The following is a 19,582-nucleotide window of genomic DNA, read 5'->3' as shown; positions in this document are numbered from 1 at the left end:
ATCTCACTTACATGTGATTTAAAGAAAAATATGATGTACTTTGAAAGTTATGTTCTACTATATAAATATTTTGTATCTGTTTATAGATTTTATATCACTACCATATAAAGTATATTCACGTATACATTTATATGTATCGATTTTTATGTATACATTTACATATGCTTTCCTCCTTATTCCTAGATATCTGGGCTGACAGAGCTCTGCCAACTATGCAAGCTTGAGAAAAGCAGGAAAGGAGTAAGTACAGAAAATAAATTTCCAAAGTATGGAGAGCATTTATCTCAGTGGCTTCTCTATTATTCTCTTTTTTGCTCACTGAATCTAAGCCATGGCATCACAGGCCTCTGGGTGTGCAGATCCGACCAGTTATCATTCACTGGGACCACGTGTACAATGCGGGCCATGGAATCAGCCTGCTAGGGTGGGGACGCACCCACGACATCACTTGATTGAACACTCATTTTCAAAACAGAACCGATGGCTAGGAAATGTAAATTACTTTCCTGAGGTCATAGAGCTAATGAGTTGGAAAGCAAAGACTAGAAATCAGATGTTTCATTCCAAGTACAGTTTTCCTTCCATTCCCTCAAGGAAACCTGCTGACCTTAAGACAACAGGCACATACAAGATAGTTTTCTACCTGTATCTCAAAGGCATCAGCACTGGTAACATTAACTGTAGAAAGTGCCTGGAAATACTGACACCAATAGTAACCGCTAACATTTACTGAGTACTTACTAGGTACCAGGAACTGTTCTAAGTGCCTAACATGTATTATTTACTCATTTACCCCTCACAACAACCCTAGGAGGCAGTCAGAATGAGGACGCGTGGGCACAAAGAGTTAAAGTAACTTTCTTAAAAGTTATACAGCGAGGTAAGTGGTACCACACAGCCAACGCCCACGCGGTCTGCTATTCACCACCGTGCCCAATCATCCCTCTGAAAGGACAGAACCTCACTGTAACTGGCTTGGTCCCCGCGATGCTCCTTACTGCTTATTCATCTGTAAAATGGATACTTTTCACTTGGTTGTTATGAGGATTAAATGACCAGCCAGTACCTTATAGATAGTAGGTATCAAATAAGTTTGCTCAAAAGCAAAACAGACAAAAAACCAAAAAGCAAAATTCAACCATGACCAAACAAAAGAGACACGTAGTCACATTAAAAAGATAAATGCATGCAGATTAACTGCAACATCAGTAGCGACTTGTGACCCTACACACGATTAAATGTCTCAGAGGAAAATCGAGTAGAAAGACAGGATGAGATGCAAGAAGGGGGCTCAAGACTAAGGGAGGGAGGAGTTGAAAACGAGAGTCCTGTATGTTTACTCAATAGGCAGAAGGACATTAAAAATATTTGTCCTGCCTCTCCTTGGCTCCCTACTATGGTGATTCAGGTACCTACCTCAAAAAAGAAATATTTCAACGACTATGACTAAACATATATACAGCACAGTTCGTAAAATAAAAAGACTACATAGGAATGCCTTTTAAAGTCCTTCCATAGTTCATTGTGTTTTATGTTTCAAATAATTGTAAAAAGGAGAAATTAAACTGAGGCTTGTGTTTAGCTGGTCAAATATAATTCCTGAGTGAAGCTGGGCCTCTGTCCTACTGAGGAACTGCTTGTTAAGGTTCTGAGACTTATACTGGACCCCTTAATGCTGGTGTACACTCGAAATAATTGAATGCCTTCGTTTCTTAAATTTCCCATTTATAAATATGAACACAAGTACTAACATGTCACTAACGTGGGCCCCAGACCAGCGGCATCAGTGCCCCTCCCTGACAGTCACAAACCCCAGGGGTGGGGCTCAGCCACCTGCTTCCTCAAGCCCTCCGCCTGATTCTGAATGTGCTCAAGTTTGAGACCCACTGCCAGAACGAATACACAACCAGTATTAAATGTCAAGTAACCCATAAAGTACGGCAGGGTGAGAGTTTTGAAATGTGGTCCACGAATGAAGAGTCCCCTAAAACATATTACTAATATCACATCTTCCTATGTATTTGGTAACCTCCATGTTCTGCATTATTTGACTGAGACTAATTTTTTTTTTTTTTTTTTTTTTTGCTGCGCCACGAGGCATGCGGGGTCTTAGCTCCCCGACCAGGGATCGAACCCGTGTCCCCTACAGTGGAAGTGCAGAGTCTTAACCACTGGACTGCCAGGGAAGTCCCAAGACTGATTTTATTTACATCATTTTAGTGAGAAAAGGATCAGTACATTTTAATCTATTAATTCTTCTGCTAAGACGTGTTTTTTAAAGGACAGAAAGGCTATAAAGCATACAATTCAAAATAATGTTTAGAAAACACAAACTTAAAGTTAATAAACTTAATAAATGCTAGGCAACATTAGGAAAACCCATACCAATATAAAATTTTAAATACACATACTATCTAGTTATTAGTTCTATCCATGTTTATTAAGCGCTGTAAGTATTTCAAAAGTACGTCTTCACACACAGGGACCTATAGCAGCGAAGTATTAATAGTGGCTCCTCACCTTGAAGTGTCGGCTCTGCCACTGGCTTCGCCTTCACTTGGATCCCTCAAAACAAAGTGAAGGTTGAGATTTAATGATAAAAGTGAAAAAAATACCAAGAAAACCTACATCTAAAATGATTTTAAAATAAACTTCTAGCATGACAGATTTCTATGACTAGTCAGTCTAATACCATTTCTTATGTTTTTCATCACAACCACACTTGACTACCATTTATTGAGCGTCTACTGGGTATATTGTCATAGAGGAGATGCTAGGTGATGGTTTAGGATTTTTACGTGATCTTCCAATTCCCAGCCACGATTTTAAAGTCATAATTTACCTCTTGGTTTAGCTTAGGTCAATCTAAAGTCAAAACTATTTAATAATTATCAACAGCAAGGTTTAACTTCATAATGGTTATTAAACATGGTTTGAGTAGTCGCTCAATTTAGAAAAATATAAATTAATCTTGCAGTTAGAAATAAAGCTCAACACATAAGTACTTCTAAAAATAAATACTAGTTTTTAAATATGCAAGTAACTTATTTCAGAAGTTATGCTAATGATTCATGCACATGATAAAATATTATAGCAAACCAAACAGCCTATCCAAGCAGGTGAGTCTAAAGACATGAATTCAAACTTAAACAGAAACATTGATCTTACCTGGACATCCACCTGTGAAGTAAAACCAAGAAAACTCCACTAATTGTTCTTTTGTTGAATGTAATTAGTATTTTTGAAGTCTGCCAAAATTTTAACTGTCATTTTCAAAGGTAATTAAGTATCTAACATAGGAGTATCAAGTTATAAACCAGTTTAAATAGATTAAGAGAAGGCTGGTGATAGCAAAATACTATTAAATAGCTGGAAAAGTCACCAACTGAAACCCTCAAGTCCACATTTTCTTAATGTTTTAACCATTTCAGTAACATTTATATTATTTACGTAAAATAAATGCAACAGGAATAAAATCAGTGCCACCTTCCTCATTCCCCAAATTAAGAAAATCCAGCAGTACAATAAGCTCTAAAACTTCAACTCATGGTTAAAAATATGAATGCCTTATATGCTTCTCAGGGTCTTTAACTCTGGGGCTTTCTTGACAAAAATATTATGTAAAAACCACTTTCCTATCTGAATTAAAAAGGATCATAAGATGCATTCTCACATTCAAATGGGGTTTCTTAAATTTCTATTTTTAATAACTAGCATTTTCATTGGGAGGTATAATAAAAGTTCAAAGCCATCTACACAAACCTATTTTTATTATAGCACACTGAAATAAACCAAACATTTTTTGAGCAGGCTCAAAGTGAAATGTATATTTTGAGTTACATGTAGATGTACTGAAGGGCAGTCCACCAGCTGGGCAAGAAAGATAATAATGCTGTTGATTCCTGCTGCTAAGATAAAATTCCTTTAGCAGGAAGGGACATACGTCTCACTGGACTCTTCTGTCCTATTTATACTTTGCCTTATGAATCACTGCTAGCAGACTGCTGCCCAAGTGTAAGCATTAGGAATGAAACACCCCTTAGACCCTACTTCCCTTGCTGTTAATTGTGGAAAGAGCAACTGACTCGTCACATCGTTTCCCATACCCTGTTCCTGCCTTCCTGGATGCCACTAGGAACACTGACTGGAAGAATTTCTGCTATTTGGCAATGGTTTCAAATAGTCCAGTTGAGTCAGCTCCCAGCAGCCATGGTGGGAAGCATCTAGGGATACAGAACGTGCCGCTGGCTGTAACAGCAAATGCAGTGAAGCATGGTTCTCCGATATTTAAAACTTAAAGGAAAGCCAAATATCTTATATATAATCAGCTGAACCAATCAGGTTACTCCCTATGTAAGAACTATGGTTAAAAAATCCTAAGGTTTGATCCAATCTCCTGTTTGTACAGTAGGTATATAGCACTGATCCAAAGCATATCATTCTAAATGCTATTTAAAAGACTTTGGAAATAGTACGTCTACATCCTCCCTTGACAGATTAGTCTAGTATAAATCGCTTTCCTAATTAGAAAGTTCTTTCTTAAAACCAGAAAACAACTCTCTCATGTGGCCATTCTGGTGTCCAGCTTCTTACTGGCCAAGGAGAACTACTAGCTGGTTTCTTCTTTGTGATAATGGTTTTCAAATACATGAACGATTAACTCTGGACTATTCTTTATCCTTCTTTTCTTAAAGCTTAATAACCCAAATTCCTTTACTTTTTTCCCCTATAAAATCCTATTTTCTTCATCTTTTAACGCCTTCAGTGGCACGTTGGGGACTTAGCTGGTCCCCGAGTCTGGAGGCGTCTTGGCCCCTGCACTGTGCTCAGAGTCAGCCCTGCCCCCCAGCACCCCGGGTGCCGGTGAGGGTCCCACGGGGGCGTCAGCGTGCGGCCCCATTTCTTCAGGCTTTAGGCAGAGTGAAGTGAGGAAGGCAAAGGGAACAGAGAGAAAGGCCAGCCTTGAACCCAGGATGGAATTAAGAAGACGAGACCAGTGGGAAGGACGATAACCTGACGGCTGAGTTGAGAGTGTTAAATAATGAGGCCCTGAGAGGTTCTCTAGCTTATCTCTAAGCCTCCAGCCCCCGAAAGCTCAACACGCCGCAAACGCAGAAAGATCAGCTGCCCGTCCCGTCTGCCAGCTGCTAAAGAGCTCAGCAGGTTCATCCCGGGACGGAAACCCATGCTTGCTTGTCTTCCCGCATTAAGTCGTCAGGGGGGTATTAGATGGTGTCATCCTGAACCACAAAATGCTACCCTCATGCACTGCTGCGAACGCAGACATACTTGTAAAGCCAAACCTGTTCGCAGGGTGACAAGCGGCCTCGGAGAAGAACTGAGCGTTTTTTCTCTTCTCTCACCAAATCCAGAATCAATTAAAATATGTTAAAAATCAAGACATTAAAAAACCCTCTCTAATTTCTGACGAAGAACAGCAAACAACCTCCGCCCTCCCTTCTTTCCCCACCAAGCCCCGCCCCCCGCCCCCTTCCAAAACCGTCTACTAGATGACACTGTTCAAAGTGCGATAAGGGCGTGGTGGAACCTTAGAAACTTCCAGGCTAGCTCCCCTCACAGGCTGGGTCTGAACACTCCTATTCCCTCAACCTTGTTCTCTCTTTCAGGACCTGCCCCCTTCAGAGCGCTTATCAGAATGTATTACAAGCTTATCTGTTTACTTTTTAAACTGTCTTCCACACTACTCGTCCGCTCAGTAGATGAATGTCTACTGAGTGCCAGAGTAGGCGGCAGAGGAAGCACCCACCGCTGGGCAGGAGATTCAGCACAAAACAAAGCCAGCCAACGAGCCAACTGCAGACCCCTGTTCTCACGGAGCACGTCTCCTCGGCAGAGGTGGACGAGGAACAACTACGTAAAGCAAACATACTATCTCAGGTCGTGTTAAGTGCTACAGAGAAAAATAAAGCCGGAAAAGGGAGTGTCGGGAGGGGGAGGGGATGATTTTCAACATGGGGTTGAGGAAGGCCTCGCTGAGGAAGTGACAGTCCCGCAAAGACCTGAAGGAGGTGTAGAAGCCAGCCACGTGGGTATCGGCGGAGTATGAAATCCTGAACAAGTGTGCCTGGTGTGCCCAAGGACAGTCAGGTGCCCTCTGGGGCTGGTGGGGAACCAGCAAGGAAAAGAGTGGGAGAAGATGAGGTCAGAGCAGGAACGGGTGGCCAGACTATGGAGACCACTGGCAGGCTCTGAACTGCACTCTGAGTGAGATGAAAAGCAAGCGAAGGATTTTTTTATTTTTTGCGGTATGCAGGCCTCTCACTGTTGTGGCCTCTCCCGTTGCGGAGCACAGGCTCCGGACGCGCAGGCTCAGCGGCCATGGCTCACGGGCCCAGCCGCTCTGTGGCATGTGGGATCCTCCCAGACCGGGGCACGAACCCGTGTCCCCTGCATCGGCAGGCGGACTCCCAACCACTGCGCCACCAGGGAAGCCCCAAGCTGAGGAGTTTAAATTGAGGACTTACATTGTTGTGAACAGAACAGGAGGACAAGGGCAGAAGCTAGGGGACCTGTGAGGACGTGGAATATCAACAGTGGTTTAGACCGTGAAGGCAGTGGTAGGAGTGCTGGAAGCAGCTAAATCCTGGAACTGTCGTGAAGGCAGAGCCAACACAACCGCTCGTGGAACTGACATGTGGTAGGAAGAAAGGAGGAGTGAAGGATAATCCAGGCTCAGGGTCTGAGCAACCAGAAGGATGGTGTCGCCGTTACCTAAAATGATGAAGGAGGAGAGAGGACAGCTTGAGGAAGAGAAGCGGGAGCTGAAATCTGGACAGGTTCTGTTTGAGAGTCTGTTACACAATGAGGTGGAGAGGCAGAGCAGAATACTGGATACGGGAGTCTGCCCTTCCGAGGAGCGGCCTGGGCTAAAGATCTAAACTGGGATTGTTAGCACATGATGGAGTTTCATGTCATGGGCCTGAGTGAGATCACCAAGAGAGTGAGGATAACCAGAGAAGAGAATGTGTCCAAAGACCATGCCCTGGGGTAGGCTGGCATTTAGAGGTCAGGGGGAAGGGCAAAGAGACCCGAAAGAACCAGCAAAGGAGCCTGAGAAGGGATAGGGAGCCCGAGAGGGCGGAAGCCAAGTAAGGAAAAGGTTTCAGCTTTGTGGAGTGTCGTGAGACCATCAGCGACTCGCAGGAATGGAGGGGCTGCTGGCTAGAGGGCCCGGCACGTAGTAGGTCTTCACATTTGTTGAATGCCTACATGGCAATCTTCTTGTCTGGTGTTCCTTACTACATTCCCTCTAGAATCTAAATTTTTATCGCAACGTAAAGAGCAATATTTTGCACAATGCTTAATGTACAGTTAGTAATCAAGCATTAAACTCAAAACCTGTTTTTCTTCACTTTAAAATTAATCGTGGATTAACCAGGAGAAAGTACTGGGTTTTAAAAATGGATTTAAATTGTCAGCTAAATTCCAACTACTGACAACCTAACTACTGCCCTGCTGACGGCCGGCCAGCACTCCTGTCCCACTGCCATGCTGACTCTGGGGGGGAGCTTTCAGGTCTTTCTCTGTCGATGTGTCATGGTAACTGCCCAAGCGGTACAAAATCTCAGACTGATACGGTTAGAAATGGATGTTGCATGGGGCTATGTTTAAAGTAGTAAATTCAGCTGTGTGATCTTGGGCAAACTGATCCATTAACAGAGTCTATAAACAGCTCCAAGGAAAGGTGAGAGGCTAAGGACACTGCTTCTCTTTTCCACACACGCTATCTGAAATCCTAGGAACACTAAAAACATGGAAAATTAAGTACTGAAGTACTGTTTTTGCTGCAAGTACAAAACCTTCTTACCCATAACTTTTTATTTCCTCAAACAACTGCCTGCTACGGAGCCTGAGCTTCCCTCCCGAGTCAGGAACCCCACAGTGCCTTGCCTGCTCTTTCCTTTCCGTTCACGTTCATTGTATATCATGGCTGGTGGTGTCCAGTCTGATCCTTTTGGGGCTGTCCGAACCTTGAGGGCACAGATGCTGTCTCTTTATCTTTGAATCCTGTTCAGCACCTGGCACAGGGCTTGGTTCATACGGGACTTTCATGGGCTTTTAGTAGGACCTGACAGCACACCAAACTTACGTCAACCTGCACTGTGTTCAGCAACTTGTATAATCTATGTGTATTACCCACTTACGTTTAATTTTTAGAAAAGCGTACAATTTCATTATTCTACTGGATTAGGTTACTACACTTGCATTCGTTTTGTGTTTACCGTGTTCTGATGTTACGATTTTATGATGTTAAATTACATAAGTAATCTCTGTGATTCCAATACGTAGGCTTTTTATAAGGAAGAATAAAAGGCAAACAATATATATTATTAGTGAGCAATTGAAGAGTATTCTTAAGAAATACTACTTGAAGGATAAAGGTAAAGCCATATTTAATTCCTTTTTCTAAATCAAGGCTTTTAAGTAGAGGATACTCTTTGTTCGAACACACATTTTCGATGTCAAGTTTTGCTCTTTCTGCTCTATTCTATAGTATTCTTAAATTCTCATTTTGTTCTTTTGTTTTTCTGTCTTTTCCTTAAGGGAATAGACTTTATGTCTTCCTTGATCTTTTTCTTCCAACTTCTGTAAAAGAGCACGTCTAATGAAATGTCATAAAACCATTCTGGAAAATCACTGTAGAGACTGAAGAAAACAACGAATCTTCTTTGTTAATTCCTAGAGGACAGAAAACACCACAATATGTTGGTACTGACCTGCGGACGAATTTGGACGTTATTTTGCTTATTATACCAGTTGACGTGCCCCTCCTGGCGTGTGCAAATGCCCCCGTTTCATGCGAGGGGGAAGCGGGCGGCCCGTTGTAGGCAGCGCCGCGGCGCTCGCGGAGCTGCTCCCCATGGAAGGTGCTGCGGCTGGAGCTGCCCCGGGGGAAGCGGGTTCGGTCAGGGGTGGTGGTGCTGATACTGTGAGCAGACGGGGAAGCAGCGGGCGCGCGCTGGGCTGTACTGCTGGGACACATTGAGACGTATCTCTCAGAATACTGGCAGAGAAAGGTTTCACTCACGCTAAAAAACCAGAAGAAAACTGCCATGGCTACTTTTATTCGGCCCTATTCTATTCTTTCCCGTCACAGATGTGATGCATGGGTTGACTGTAATTACTGTTATCGCCAGAGACGGATGACATTTCAGATTCAAACTAAATGCCTTTCATAAAAATGTAGTTACTAACGATTAAGAAATTACTGAAACAGGGATACAAAGATATACACTCTTCAGTAGCAGGAATGCCAGACAAGGGGCACTGCGTGCAAATTTTTTTTTTTTTAACTATTCTCTTAAACCATTCGGCAATGTAGAACACAGATGTTACTGTTTATCAAAAAGCCTTTGAATTGAAGGCTCCTTTCCTATTTATAATTTCGGCCTCAGTGATAGCAAATGCTACAGGACACCACCACCGTGATTAACAAATCTCACTATCAAACATTTTCCTGAATTTGAGAAATCTCAACATACAGAAATACCAGAAAAATAGTCATTTAACTTGATAAGTGAAAGGGCTCTTCATGATCATCTGTTTCATCACTGACAGGAAAACGAAAAGTTCTTCTTAAGAACAAGTGACTGGCCAGAGCCGAGAAGATTAACGAGGTCTCAACCCCTAGTCTCGTGGGGTTTTGTCGGTTTGTTTTTAAACCATAAAAACTCAATTTAACTGAATGATAAACTTGGCAACAACCCTTTACTTTATGGAGAGATTTAAAACAAAATCCTTGAAGAAAATTCCTCCAGAAAATGATTTAAATTGTAAGCAACATTTCTGATAACTGCTAGGGGATGTAATAAGTTTATGGTACAATTCAACTTTACCTCTGCCACAAACAGTGAATCTTCGAAAAGCTCGTAATGGGATGGCTATCTTGTATTTTTGTATGGTGCAACATTTTTTAAAACTCTTTTTAACGACAAACAAAATGAGATGCAACCAGCATGTTACCCGGGTCTGTAAGCTTCAGAGCTGTCTTTAATGGTCGGCAGTGTAACTTTAATAGGATGACCAGAAGCGGACATGGACTTCTGGTGGCGGGGTCGTGCTGAGGGGACAGCGGAAGCCACGGCAGAGCCTGCAGAGGATATGCTGCTCGCGGACATCTCCGTGAGGCTTTCAACATAAGACAGTCGAGAAGACCGTGGAATGTAAAAAAGAAGAAAAACTACAGTTTACTAAAATTTAAGAACTAGATTTTTAAAAGTCTAAATTGACTAATACCTTTCATGACTGAAACACTCAGAAATCAACATTAGCGTTATTATTACTAACAACAATATTCTTGTCAAAAGTGTACAGGGGGAATTTACCACCACCTTCCACGGAAAAGATCTCACACACTCTTGTTCTATACATGTGAATCTGAAAAGCATGACATTATTTTTATGGATAAAATGATTATGATTACAGACAGTTTTCACTTTCCAGCAATCACAGTTGCATGTGACGTGTTGCTGTGGTTCACTGTCCGCTATTCAATAAGAATTCATAATTGTAGCAAAAATCCTATCTCTGGAAACATCATCAAAACACTTTTAGTTCATCTCTTTAATCAATAGGTTAAACTGTTATAGACTAAAGGAGCTGCAGGTTAGGATTTAGTACAGGAAAAAGAGTAAGTTAGAAATCAATTCCCAACAACCTTTCTAGCCTAAAGGATCTTAGGTCCAAGGAGGATTCATTTACCTTTCTATGCCTTATAATAACATTTACTTTAAATGCCTCTTAACTGAGAGGAAACAAGTGTAAGAGTGGTCTGTCAAGTTTGCTGAAATGACTAGGGATGGAACTAGATGGAATTTTATTAGAAAAGACTCCCCCTGTCCTTTTGTCATATACTGATGAGCAGTCCTTAACTCACACGATGAAAAGAACTTAGATTTTTTAAATAATAAAATATGATTTATCACTATTTAAAATAAAACCCTTCGAGAACCGTATGCTTCTCAATGATCAGTTGAGATGGCCACATTTCTTTAGAGGAAGGAAAACAAAGCCTTCATTCTTTGGATATAATGATGACTTGATAGGGGGTGGGTGGGAAGGAAGAAGATAAGAAGGAAGCAGCAAGGGTATAAAAGAGTAAGGCTCAAATAACGAAGATCAGATTAGGATGCTATGACAGGTTTTGCTATAGGGAATTATTTACTAGCGTATTTTATTCAGAAAAGTCACAGGTTAAGACATTTATCTCCTGTTTTCCCTAAACATTTTTCCATTGCTCCATTCTGGTACACGTGAGGAGGTGCCTTAGTAAGAATGGTTGGTTGCAGTCTAACTAGCTGTTTCGTGTTTCCTTTCGTCTTGACCCATTCAGCGACAGGAGTTTTACCCAGAGCACTAATGCAAAGCAATGACAAAGGTAGCCCTGCCTGTCACTGTGACAGTTACCTGCTGTCTTTTCCATTCTGCAGTGCTGTGTATCGATCTGTGGTTCTTTCACAGACGTATGTATTCCTTCTTGCCATGCTACCTCCAGGATACACATTGTTCTTTAAGAAGGAAAAAAACACATTAAAATATTCTAACTGTATTTGTGGAAAATCAAGAGAAGTGAATTTAAGCTGCAAATAACTGAAAAACATCTGTGGTAGAATTTTAATTTATCAGAATCTTATATCAACAAATTCTATCTCCCACCCCTCTCCCTTGTAGGAATAAAAGGCAAAGCACAGCAAGCATCGCACAGTTTTCTTAGTTCACTGTCCTACAGCAGTGGTGAACAACTGTTTGGAAAAAGCTGGGTTTTATTCATGCCTTTGTAAGCTGGTGATAGGGAGAAGGCCAGGACAGTGGCACAGGCAGCTTGAGGGGACTATGCACGAGAGACACCCCACCCTATCATTACAAACAGGAAACCTGGGGCCCTGAAGATGGAAGGCCACCTGGAAGCCTGTGGGTGAACCTTCTGCACCTGCTGGGGAAAACCCCACAGCCACTGGTGATGTTAAGAGACCAAAGCTCCAGGGTCACAGGCAGGCCCAGCTGAGGACACCAACACTGTGTGCAGTGCCACCCTGGGAATACTTCCTCTTTTCAGCTACACAGATATACAGTGTGTTTTTTTAACTAATAAATCCCTAATTTTTGAACATTTAATTATTTCCTACTTTGCTCCTATAGACTACTGAGGAGGTTTAACTGGAGATTAAAAATTTAGAGGAGAGGACTTCCCTGGTGGTGCAGTGGTTAAGAATCCACCTTTCAATGCAGGGGACACGGGTTCGAGCCCTGGTTCGGGAAGATCCCACATGCCACAGAGCAACTAAGCCCATGCGCCACAACTACTGAGCCTGCGCTCTAGAGCCCACGAACCACAACTACTGAGCCTGTGTGCCACAACTACTGAAGCCCATGCGCCTAGAGCCTGTGCTCCACAACTAGAGAAGCCACCGCAATGAGGAGCCCACACACCACAACGAAGCGTAGCCCCCGCTCGCTGCAACTAGAGAAAGCCCGCGCGCAGCAACAAAGACCCAGTGCAGCCAAAAATGAATGCACGAATGCATTTATTTTAAAAAAATTTAGAGGAAAAATCCTGTAAATAAATAACAGAAAATAGGGAAAAATCCTGGAAAAGTATAAAACCACCAAGATATTACTAGAAGTCTGTAAAATTATCCCATGGGCACCAAATGTAGCAATATAAGAATATTCACTTCTGATAATTTCACTGTTTTGGGTGAACTGTCACATGAGTAACCTAATTTTGAACAAATTCCTTGTCAGGTCATGCTACCATACATCCTGTGGAGACCTCTAAAACGTTTCTGGCTGCCTTCAGTAACATTACTTTCCTTCTCAAAGTGTGACGGGTGAACAGTTTCTCCTTCAAAACTGTGCCTTCCAGGTTTCTGATCCTCACAAGCTGCCTCCCTGGCCTTGTCCCTTTGATGGCAGTGATGCTAATACTAAGTGGCTAAGAGAAGAATTTCTCTACCAGAATCTTTTAGCTTATGTTTAAAAAAAAAAAAAGATAAGTAAGTGTGGCATAGTTAGTTTAAATTTAAACCAATGCCTTAGTTTTTATGCCTTTTTAAAATTTACATATGCTTTGAATACCCACTATGCGCGTGATCACTAATGATTCTGAGGAAGCTACCGTGTCAGCGTGTAACAGGAGAACATAAATATGGGGAAACAACAGTGAACAATGCAAGGCAGCACATAGCTACGAGCTAAATAACGTGGTCCAGCAATCAGAAAGGCCAACAAGATCACTTTGGAGCATCAGTCCTAGGAGGCTCCATCCAGGAGGCAGGACTGGAAATGATCTATAGAAATGGGATTTTCATAATGTGCAGGGGGAACTTTAAGCAAGAGCACTGCATAAAGACAGGGGTGGAAACAGCTGAGAATATTCATGGGAAAATATGACCAAGTTGAGTTGAATGACAGGTAATCTAGCAGAGTAGCAGGAAATAGGGGATGGAATTCTTTCTTTCTGTTATATGGGGTGATGACACTCTGGAAACTGTCCTCTAGTTGATGTTTAGATAAGAGGAAATGATGACTTGTCTAAAAAACTACTTATAAAAAATGTATTAAATCTATTATAGTTAAATCATTTCCAAACAGACCAGCTGGCATGTAAGTGGCTGTATCCATTCATCCTTAAAGTGGTTATGTACATCTGTTTCATAGACCAGAAGGTGATGATCAAATCACATATTTTTTAAAAAAAATATGGTTTCCATTAACTGTGTAAGACAATGGGTATTGGGGAGTTTAACCCATTTACAATTAAGGTTGTGCTGGGCTTCCTGGTACCTTATTTCATGTTTCTATTTAAAGTGTCTTTTTCTCTCCTTTCCTACTTTCCATAAGCTAAATCAATTCCTTTTCTTCTGTTGGTTTAAAGTTATCCATTTTAGTTTTGTCCTTATATTTCTTGCCCTTAAGTTCCTGAATTTATTTTTGCTTATCACTACAGTTGTCCCTCAGTATCCGCTGGGGATTGGCTCCAGGACCCCCTGCGGATTCCAAGATCTATGGAGGCTCAAGTCCCTTATATAAAGTGGCTGAGTATAGTTGGCCCTCCGTATCCACAGGTCCCGTGTCTTCAGGTTCAACCAAACACGGATGGACAGTGAGAGCCAACTGTACCGATTTCTTACCCTTACCCCTACCTTCCTTTCCAAGGCATATGCTTTTTCCTTTAATTTCTATCCCTATCCTCACTTCCTGGATATTATTCAGAATTTTGGTTCTGAATTTTCATTATTTTTTTTCTTTTTTGTGTATGTTACCACATACATACTTTAATAAGTTAGTTGATTGCTTTCAATTCCCATATATTTTATGGCAAAACTTGACATACCTTTCTCTTACTGTAAGAGTACTTCCTCAAACAGTACAGTGTTTTCAAATGGGTCACTGTATCACAAGAGTTGAGGCACTTTACTCATAAGAATATGCTTATTGTACCTTTATGTTTAAATGACAGTTTGGTTGGGTATAAAATTCTGTGTTCAATGTGCTTTTCTTTTGATACTTTAAAAATATATATTTTTTTTATCCATTTATCTTCCTGCATCCATCTTACTGTTGAGAAATCAGATGTCAGTCTGCATCTTGCTCCTTTTAAGGTCACCTGCTGTCTCATTCTGGGACCTTTGAAGTTTTTCCTCTTTGCTTTTGGTATCCATATATGCCACTTTAATGAGCCCAGGAGTAGGTTTTCCTTCTTGCTTCTGTTTTCCCTTTTGAGACCTTTTAATATGAAGTTTTCCATCTTTTTAAATTATTATTTCTTCTTCAAATATTTTCTCCCTTTCATTTTGCCCCTTTTCCTTTCTATACTCCTATTTCCTAAATGTCACTAATTCTACTTCTATCCTTTGTATATCTTAGTTTTCTTTTATATTTTCTCTTTATTCTCTGCTGCTGTCTTATAGGGGGACGTCTCAATCTATCTCCCAGCTCCCATTATATAATTTCTATAGTTTGCTGTTTTAAGTGGATAATGGGAGCTAACTCTATAAAGTAATTATTGTTGTAGTCTGCCTTCATTCAACAGTTTATTTGTAAACATAAAATTAAATGCACCAATATACTATCAAGTAAATATTACAAACATGAAAACTGAGGCAGGAAAGTTTAATGTACTGTTTTGTGGTAAGGTTAAATGTTATTTTAAGAATTCACAGTTTTTATTCTTAAATTGCATTTATTAGAAGCTTGGCCCCCTTTGCACGTTCTTTAAGTGTATAATTCACTTTAATATTTTTAAACTTGAAAAGAAAAGATAAAATTTTTTAAAATCTTTAAACAAAAAAATTCTGACAACAAATAACTACAGCATATTGCAATTTGCCAGACTATTTACTCACACTTGGAATAGTTGAAGACTTTTTCCTTTCTGGCCCTACAAGAGGGCTTGTAGTCATCTCACTTTTTGAACCAACTGTTGTGCTGCCAAGTTTACGAGCCACGTCTTTGTCCCACTCCTCTTTCTGTTCACTTTCCACGCTGTTAGCCTGAGGCCTTTTGGTATATGATACGGCAGGGGGAATGGATGGACCAGCTGTAATTTTTTAAAAAGCATAATTAGCTGAAGAGCAACTGACATATTTTCTTCTAACGAACAAAAACTCTATTAAAAATATCTTTATTTGCATACTTTACACTCTGAACGAAGACTAAACTGTTTGATTACAAAAATTAGGTCAGCCCCTGAAAACAGGATTATATTTATCATTCAATAATATAAAGCTGTGATAACTGGGAATGATACAAGAACATAAACATGTGAACTGTATAATGCTTAACAAAAAATGCAAGTCTGGGCAGACTCAGTCTGTCTTTCCACATATCTGACTTTCCCCCACCATGATCACTAAAGCGTCGTTGCTTCTGATTTGCTGAGATGCTCCGCTGGACCTTCAGGTGAGCAGGGGACTGCAGAGTGCTGTTGTTTAAGTCACTGTTGGGCCGTGACCTCTGACACAAGTTTCCACTGGATAATGATTCACCACCTTCAAACTATAAGAAGAAAGACCACCAGCATTTTAAAATTAAAAAAAGTTCATAGAAACAATATGCACGCTTGATTTTTCTAAGTTATTCCAAGTCGTACATGGAGTAATCAGAACTAAGAAAATTTAAAAGTTTGGATACAGAACTGCAAGTTGGCAAACAGGAAGGGAGGGAACTGGATACAACATCGTTTCACAAATACATGTCATCTTCTGTTATCTTGTACAAACGGCTTTGGGTCCTTCTGGGTCCAAATAATAGCTACCAATTATTGAATGGTTATTATATACTAGCCGCCATGCTGAACTTTTTATATATGTTATTTTGTTTAATCATTACAACAAACCTATGATCTATCAACCTGTACTTTTTAGATGGAAAAACTGAGGTTAAGAGATTCAAGAGACATCTTTGGGATTTGAATTCAGGTATAGTTGAGATTCAAACTTAGGATGAAATCTAAAATTTCAACTTCATACACACACAAACACACACACATTTTTTGTTTTGTTTTGCTTTCTCCACCACATTTACAGAACAAAATTTGGTTTATTGACTCTGATCAAGAAATTGCATCTGCTTAGAGCTAAGCATGGTGTACTGGGGATTGATACACTTTCCCTCTCTCTGTAACAAAGAAGTATTTTGTTGCCAGCAAACTTCTGACTGAATCACTGGCATTCTAATGGGAAATCGAAATTCATATGTAAAGTTGCTAATGATAAAGAGCAGAGAAATACTGATGATGAAAATTTTAATAGGTAACAGCTAACACAGAGCACATAGTAGTGTGCCAGGAGCTGTTCTGAGGACTTGAGAAGTATTAATTCCTTTAAACCCTCTCAGTGACCCTAAGAGATAGGTACTACTGTCATCCTCATTTTATAGATCAGGAAACTGAGGCACAGAGAAATTAATTGCCTAAGTCACACAGCTAGTTAGTGGCTGTCCTGGGGTGGGGGAGGGGTGGGAATTCAAACCCAGTGACCCTGGTTCCAAAGTTCAGGCTCTTACTACTTATAGTAGCTTCATTCATTTATATTCAATGCAATTCAAACTTCATTTTAATTCATGCACGGGCTGGGTTGTATGCTTATAAAATTAGTGTTTCCTTTATACTTAAATTAATAGGAAAATTACAGATCTCAGGAGTGAAATCTAAAATCTAGGTAGAGACAGTTCAAAGACTTTAGAGATAACCATTTGGACTATTTCCCACTTCTTAAAATTCTCTTGCCTTGGCTTCTTTGATGCCACCTCCCTAGCTATTAGCATCTCTACTGAAGATCCCTCTCCTCCGCTATAGGAGTACCTACCTAGTAGGGTCACTGAGAGGATTAGATGAAGTAATACATGTAAAGTCCTTAAAACAGTTCCTGGCACATTACTGTGTGGCCCTCTGATGATGAATCCCAAATCTGTTCATGCTCTTCAACTCATTCCCTTCAGATCCAGATCTTTATATCCAAATGTCTACTGAACAGCTCCAACCAACAGGAATCTCAAATTCAACCACCCGGAACTGAACAAACCTCCCATCTTCCCACTAAGGTTCACTCTTTTCCTATCTTGGCAAATACATCTTACAAAACCAGTCACCTATGCTAGAAATCTGAGAGTCTCTTATCCTTCATTTCCAACAGGTTATCAAATACTGTTAATTCAACCTCTTACATGTCTTGGCCTGTTGTGGGTGCCTGTCCCCTTATGTCCCTGAGTATCCTGTACATCCCCCTAATCAGAGCACGTTCCACACTGTACCATACTGTGGACCGATTCTCTCCCCTCTAGACTGACGGCTCCTTGAGAGCAGAGACCTTCCAACCTTTCTATTCCAGTACTTAGCATAGTTTCCGGTACAGAGTAGGTTCAATAAATGTCAGCTGAATGTACTGATTCACTAATAGTTACTATCTAATTATAAATAATTTCATCCTACTCTACAAAATGCCTCCCACAGATGTCTAATTTTCAACCAACTGTCAAAGCTCTGGGCTGTTTTTGACTCTCAATTTATACCTTTATATTTTGCTGTCCCAAAGGATCATCAAAGGTTCAATCACAATTGGCAGAGAGTGACTTCCTTGCTCTCTCTCCCTATTATAGACCTCAACTGGCCTTGAGAATTTCCAACTGAATGTGTCAAAACACTTGACACTCTACAAGGCAAAATATATCACCAAAAAACCTTTTCCTGGGTTCCCACCTATACATTTTGTTTTCAATGCTGTCACCTCCTTTTGTTTCAGTTGCTGTCTTTTTCTGCCCACCCAAAATAACCGTGTTACCTCTGGTAGGGCTGTTGCACTTGGGCTGCCAGAGACATTCTCAAAGACGTGACTGTGAACAGGGCCTCTCAGAGCTAAGCAAGGCACTATGCCTGCTCTTTCAAAACAGAATCTCTCAGTATTCGGAAATAAGGTGAGTTCACAACTCAGCAACTTGGATTTTGACTTCTGATAAATAAGAATGTTAGGGTCTTTGTATTATTTTTGATACAACCTAAAATATATTTGCCAACATTATATCTATACTTAGCTGTGACTTAGCTCAAGGAATAATTCACATTAATCTGAAAAGGTGAAAAACTTACTTCAGGTGGTTTTCTACCTAGAAGAATATAAGTAGCCATGACTTCATCATATTTCTGATTTATTAAGGCATCATTTATCTCATCTCGGGCAAAACCCATGGTGACCATGATGTCTAGAAATAAAAAACAACAAAATTCAAATTTTCTGAAAATGGGTTTATTTTAGTAAAGAAACCAACAAAAATGGGCAAGTTTGCCCACATCGGATATGAAAACTAAATTCTGAACATTTAAAGTGTAACTTTAATTGTAAAACTTCTGGATTACTAATATACAGACACCGTGTAGTTACAGATACTGTACATCCCCAATTTTTCATGCAGAAATGATCTACACTGTGGGTTAATATATTCACAGGCTACTCCATTTCTCATTGCCCAGCACATCCTTGAGCTGAGCTCCTTTATCCAGCTCCACGTAGCACCTGTCTCTCTGTGACACACACAGAACACCTTCTCTCTCTCTCGACACACCCTCAGCCACTCAGGGAGTGGTTTCTCTCATCTCTTAACAATTTCTGCTTTACTCTTTGGAAGGCTTGAATCCCACAGTTCTTTCTGATCAGATTCCTAACACCCTACAACGCCCCTCCTCAGCCATTCTGCCTTCAAGCCAGACAGGAGATGACTCAACTGTGAGTTGCTGATGGCTCTGGGAATGAAGAGAGGGAACCGGTTGGGAGTAGAGCACTGACTGGGTGTGGGAGGACGGACCCTGCTGAGACAGTGGGAAACAAAGGGGGAGCCAAAGTGTTCCTCCCTCTAACTCAGGGCCTCTACGCTTTTGGTTAAAATACATGCTATGTTTCGCTGATATTTATCAGTCGGATCAGTGCTGATTCTTAAATCAGTCATTCCTCCCGTTAGGAATTGCTGAAAGAAAAGAATGAGGTTTATCTACGTTATCTTAATTTTTATATCACTGTTGCCAACAACTGGTTTAGATTATAATATATGAGAACAAAATAAGGAACTT

At 40.7% G+C, this 19,582-nt stretch overlaps 1 protein-coding gene across 5 annotated transcripts in view; it reads right to left on the bottom strand.

Annotated features, from left to right (window-relative positions):
• MARK1 (microtubule affinity regulating kinase 1) overlaps positions 1–19,582 on the bottom strand; it is a 144,780-nt gene that overhangs the window by 3,881 nt on the left and 121,317 nt on the right. Inside the window, exons 11-17 of one of the 5 annotated variants that reach the window (XM_073800472.1) lie at positions 18,608–18,720; positions 15,867–16,020; positions 15,369–15,562; positions 11,428–11,528; positions 9,985–10,149; positions 8,739–8,993; positions 2,521–2,565 (exon numbers count right to left, since the gene is read on the bottom strand). In XM_073800472.1, coding sequence (XP_073656573.1) covers positions 2,521–2,565; positions 8,739–8,993; positions 9,985–10,149; positions 11,428–11,528; positions 15,369–15,562; positions 15,867–16,020; positions 18,608–18,720 — 1,027 coding nt within the window. Of the gene's footprint in view, positions 1–2,520; positions 2,566–8,738; positions 8,994–9,984; positions 10,202–11,427; positions 11,529–15,368; positions 15,563–15,866; positions 16,021–18,607; positions 18,721–19,582 lie in introns of those variants that run through there. The other 4 variants (XM_004316141.4, XM_073800481.1, XM_073800484.1 and 1 more) reach the window with 4 other exon arrangements.

The sequence above is a fragment of the Tursiops truncatus genome, chromosome 1 (genome assembly GCF_011762595.2).
Source record: "Tursiops truncatus isolate mTurTru1 chromosome 1, mTurTru1.mat.Y, whole genome shotgun sequence".
Taxonomy (NCBI): Eukaryota; Metazoa; Chordata; class Mammalia; order Artiodactyla; family Delphinidae; genus Tursiops; species Tursiops truncatus.
This window is presented reverse-complemented; position numbering and strand designations above follow the sequence as displayed.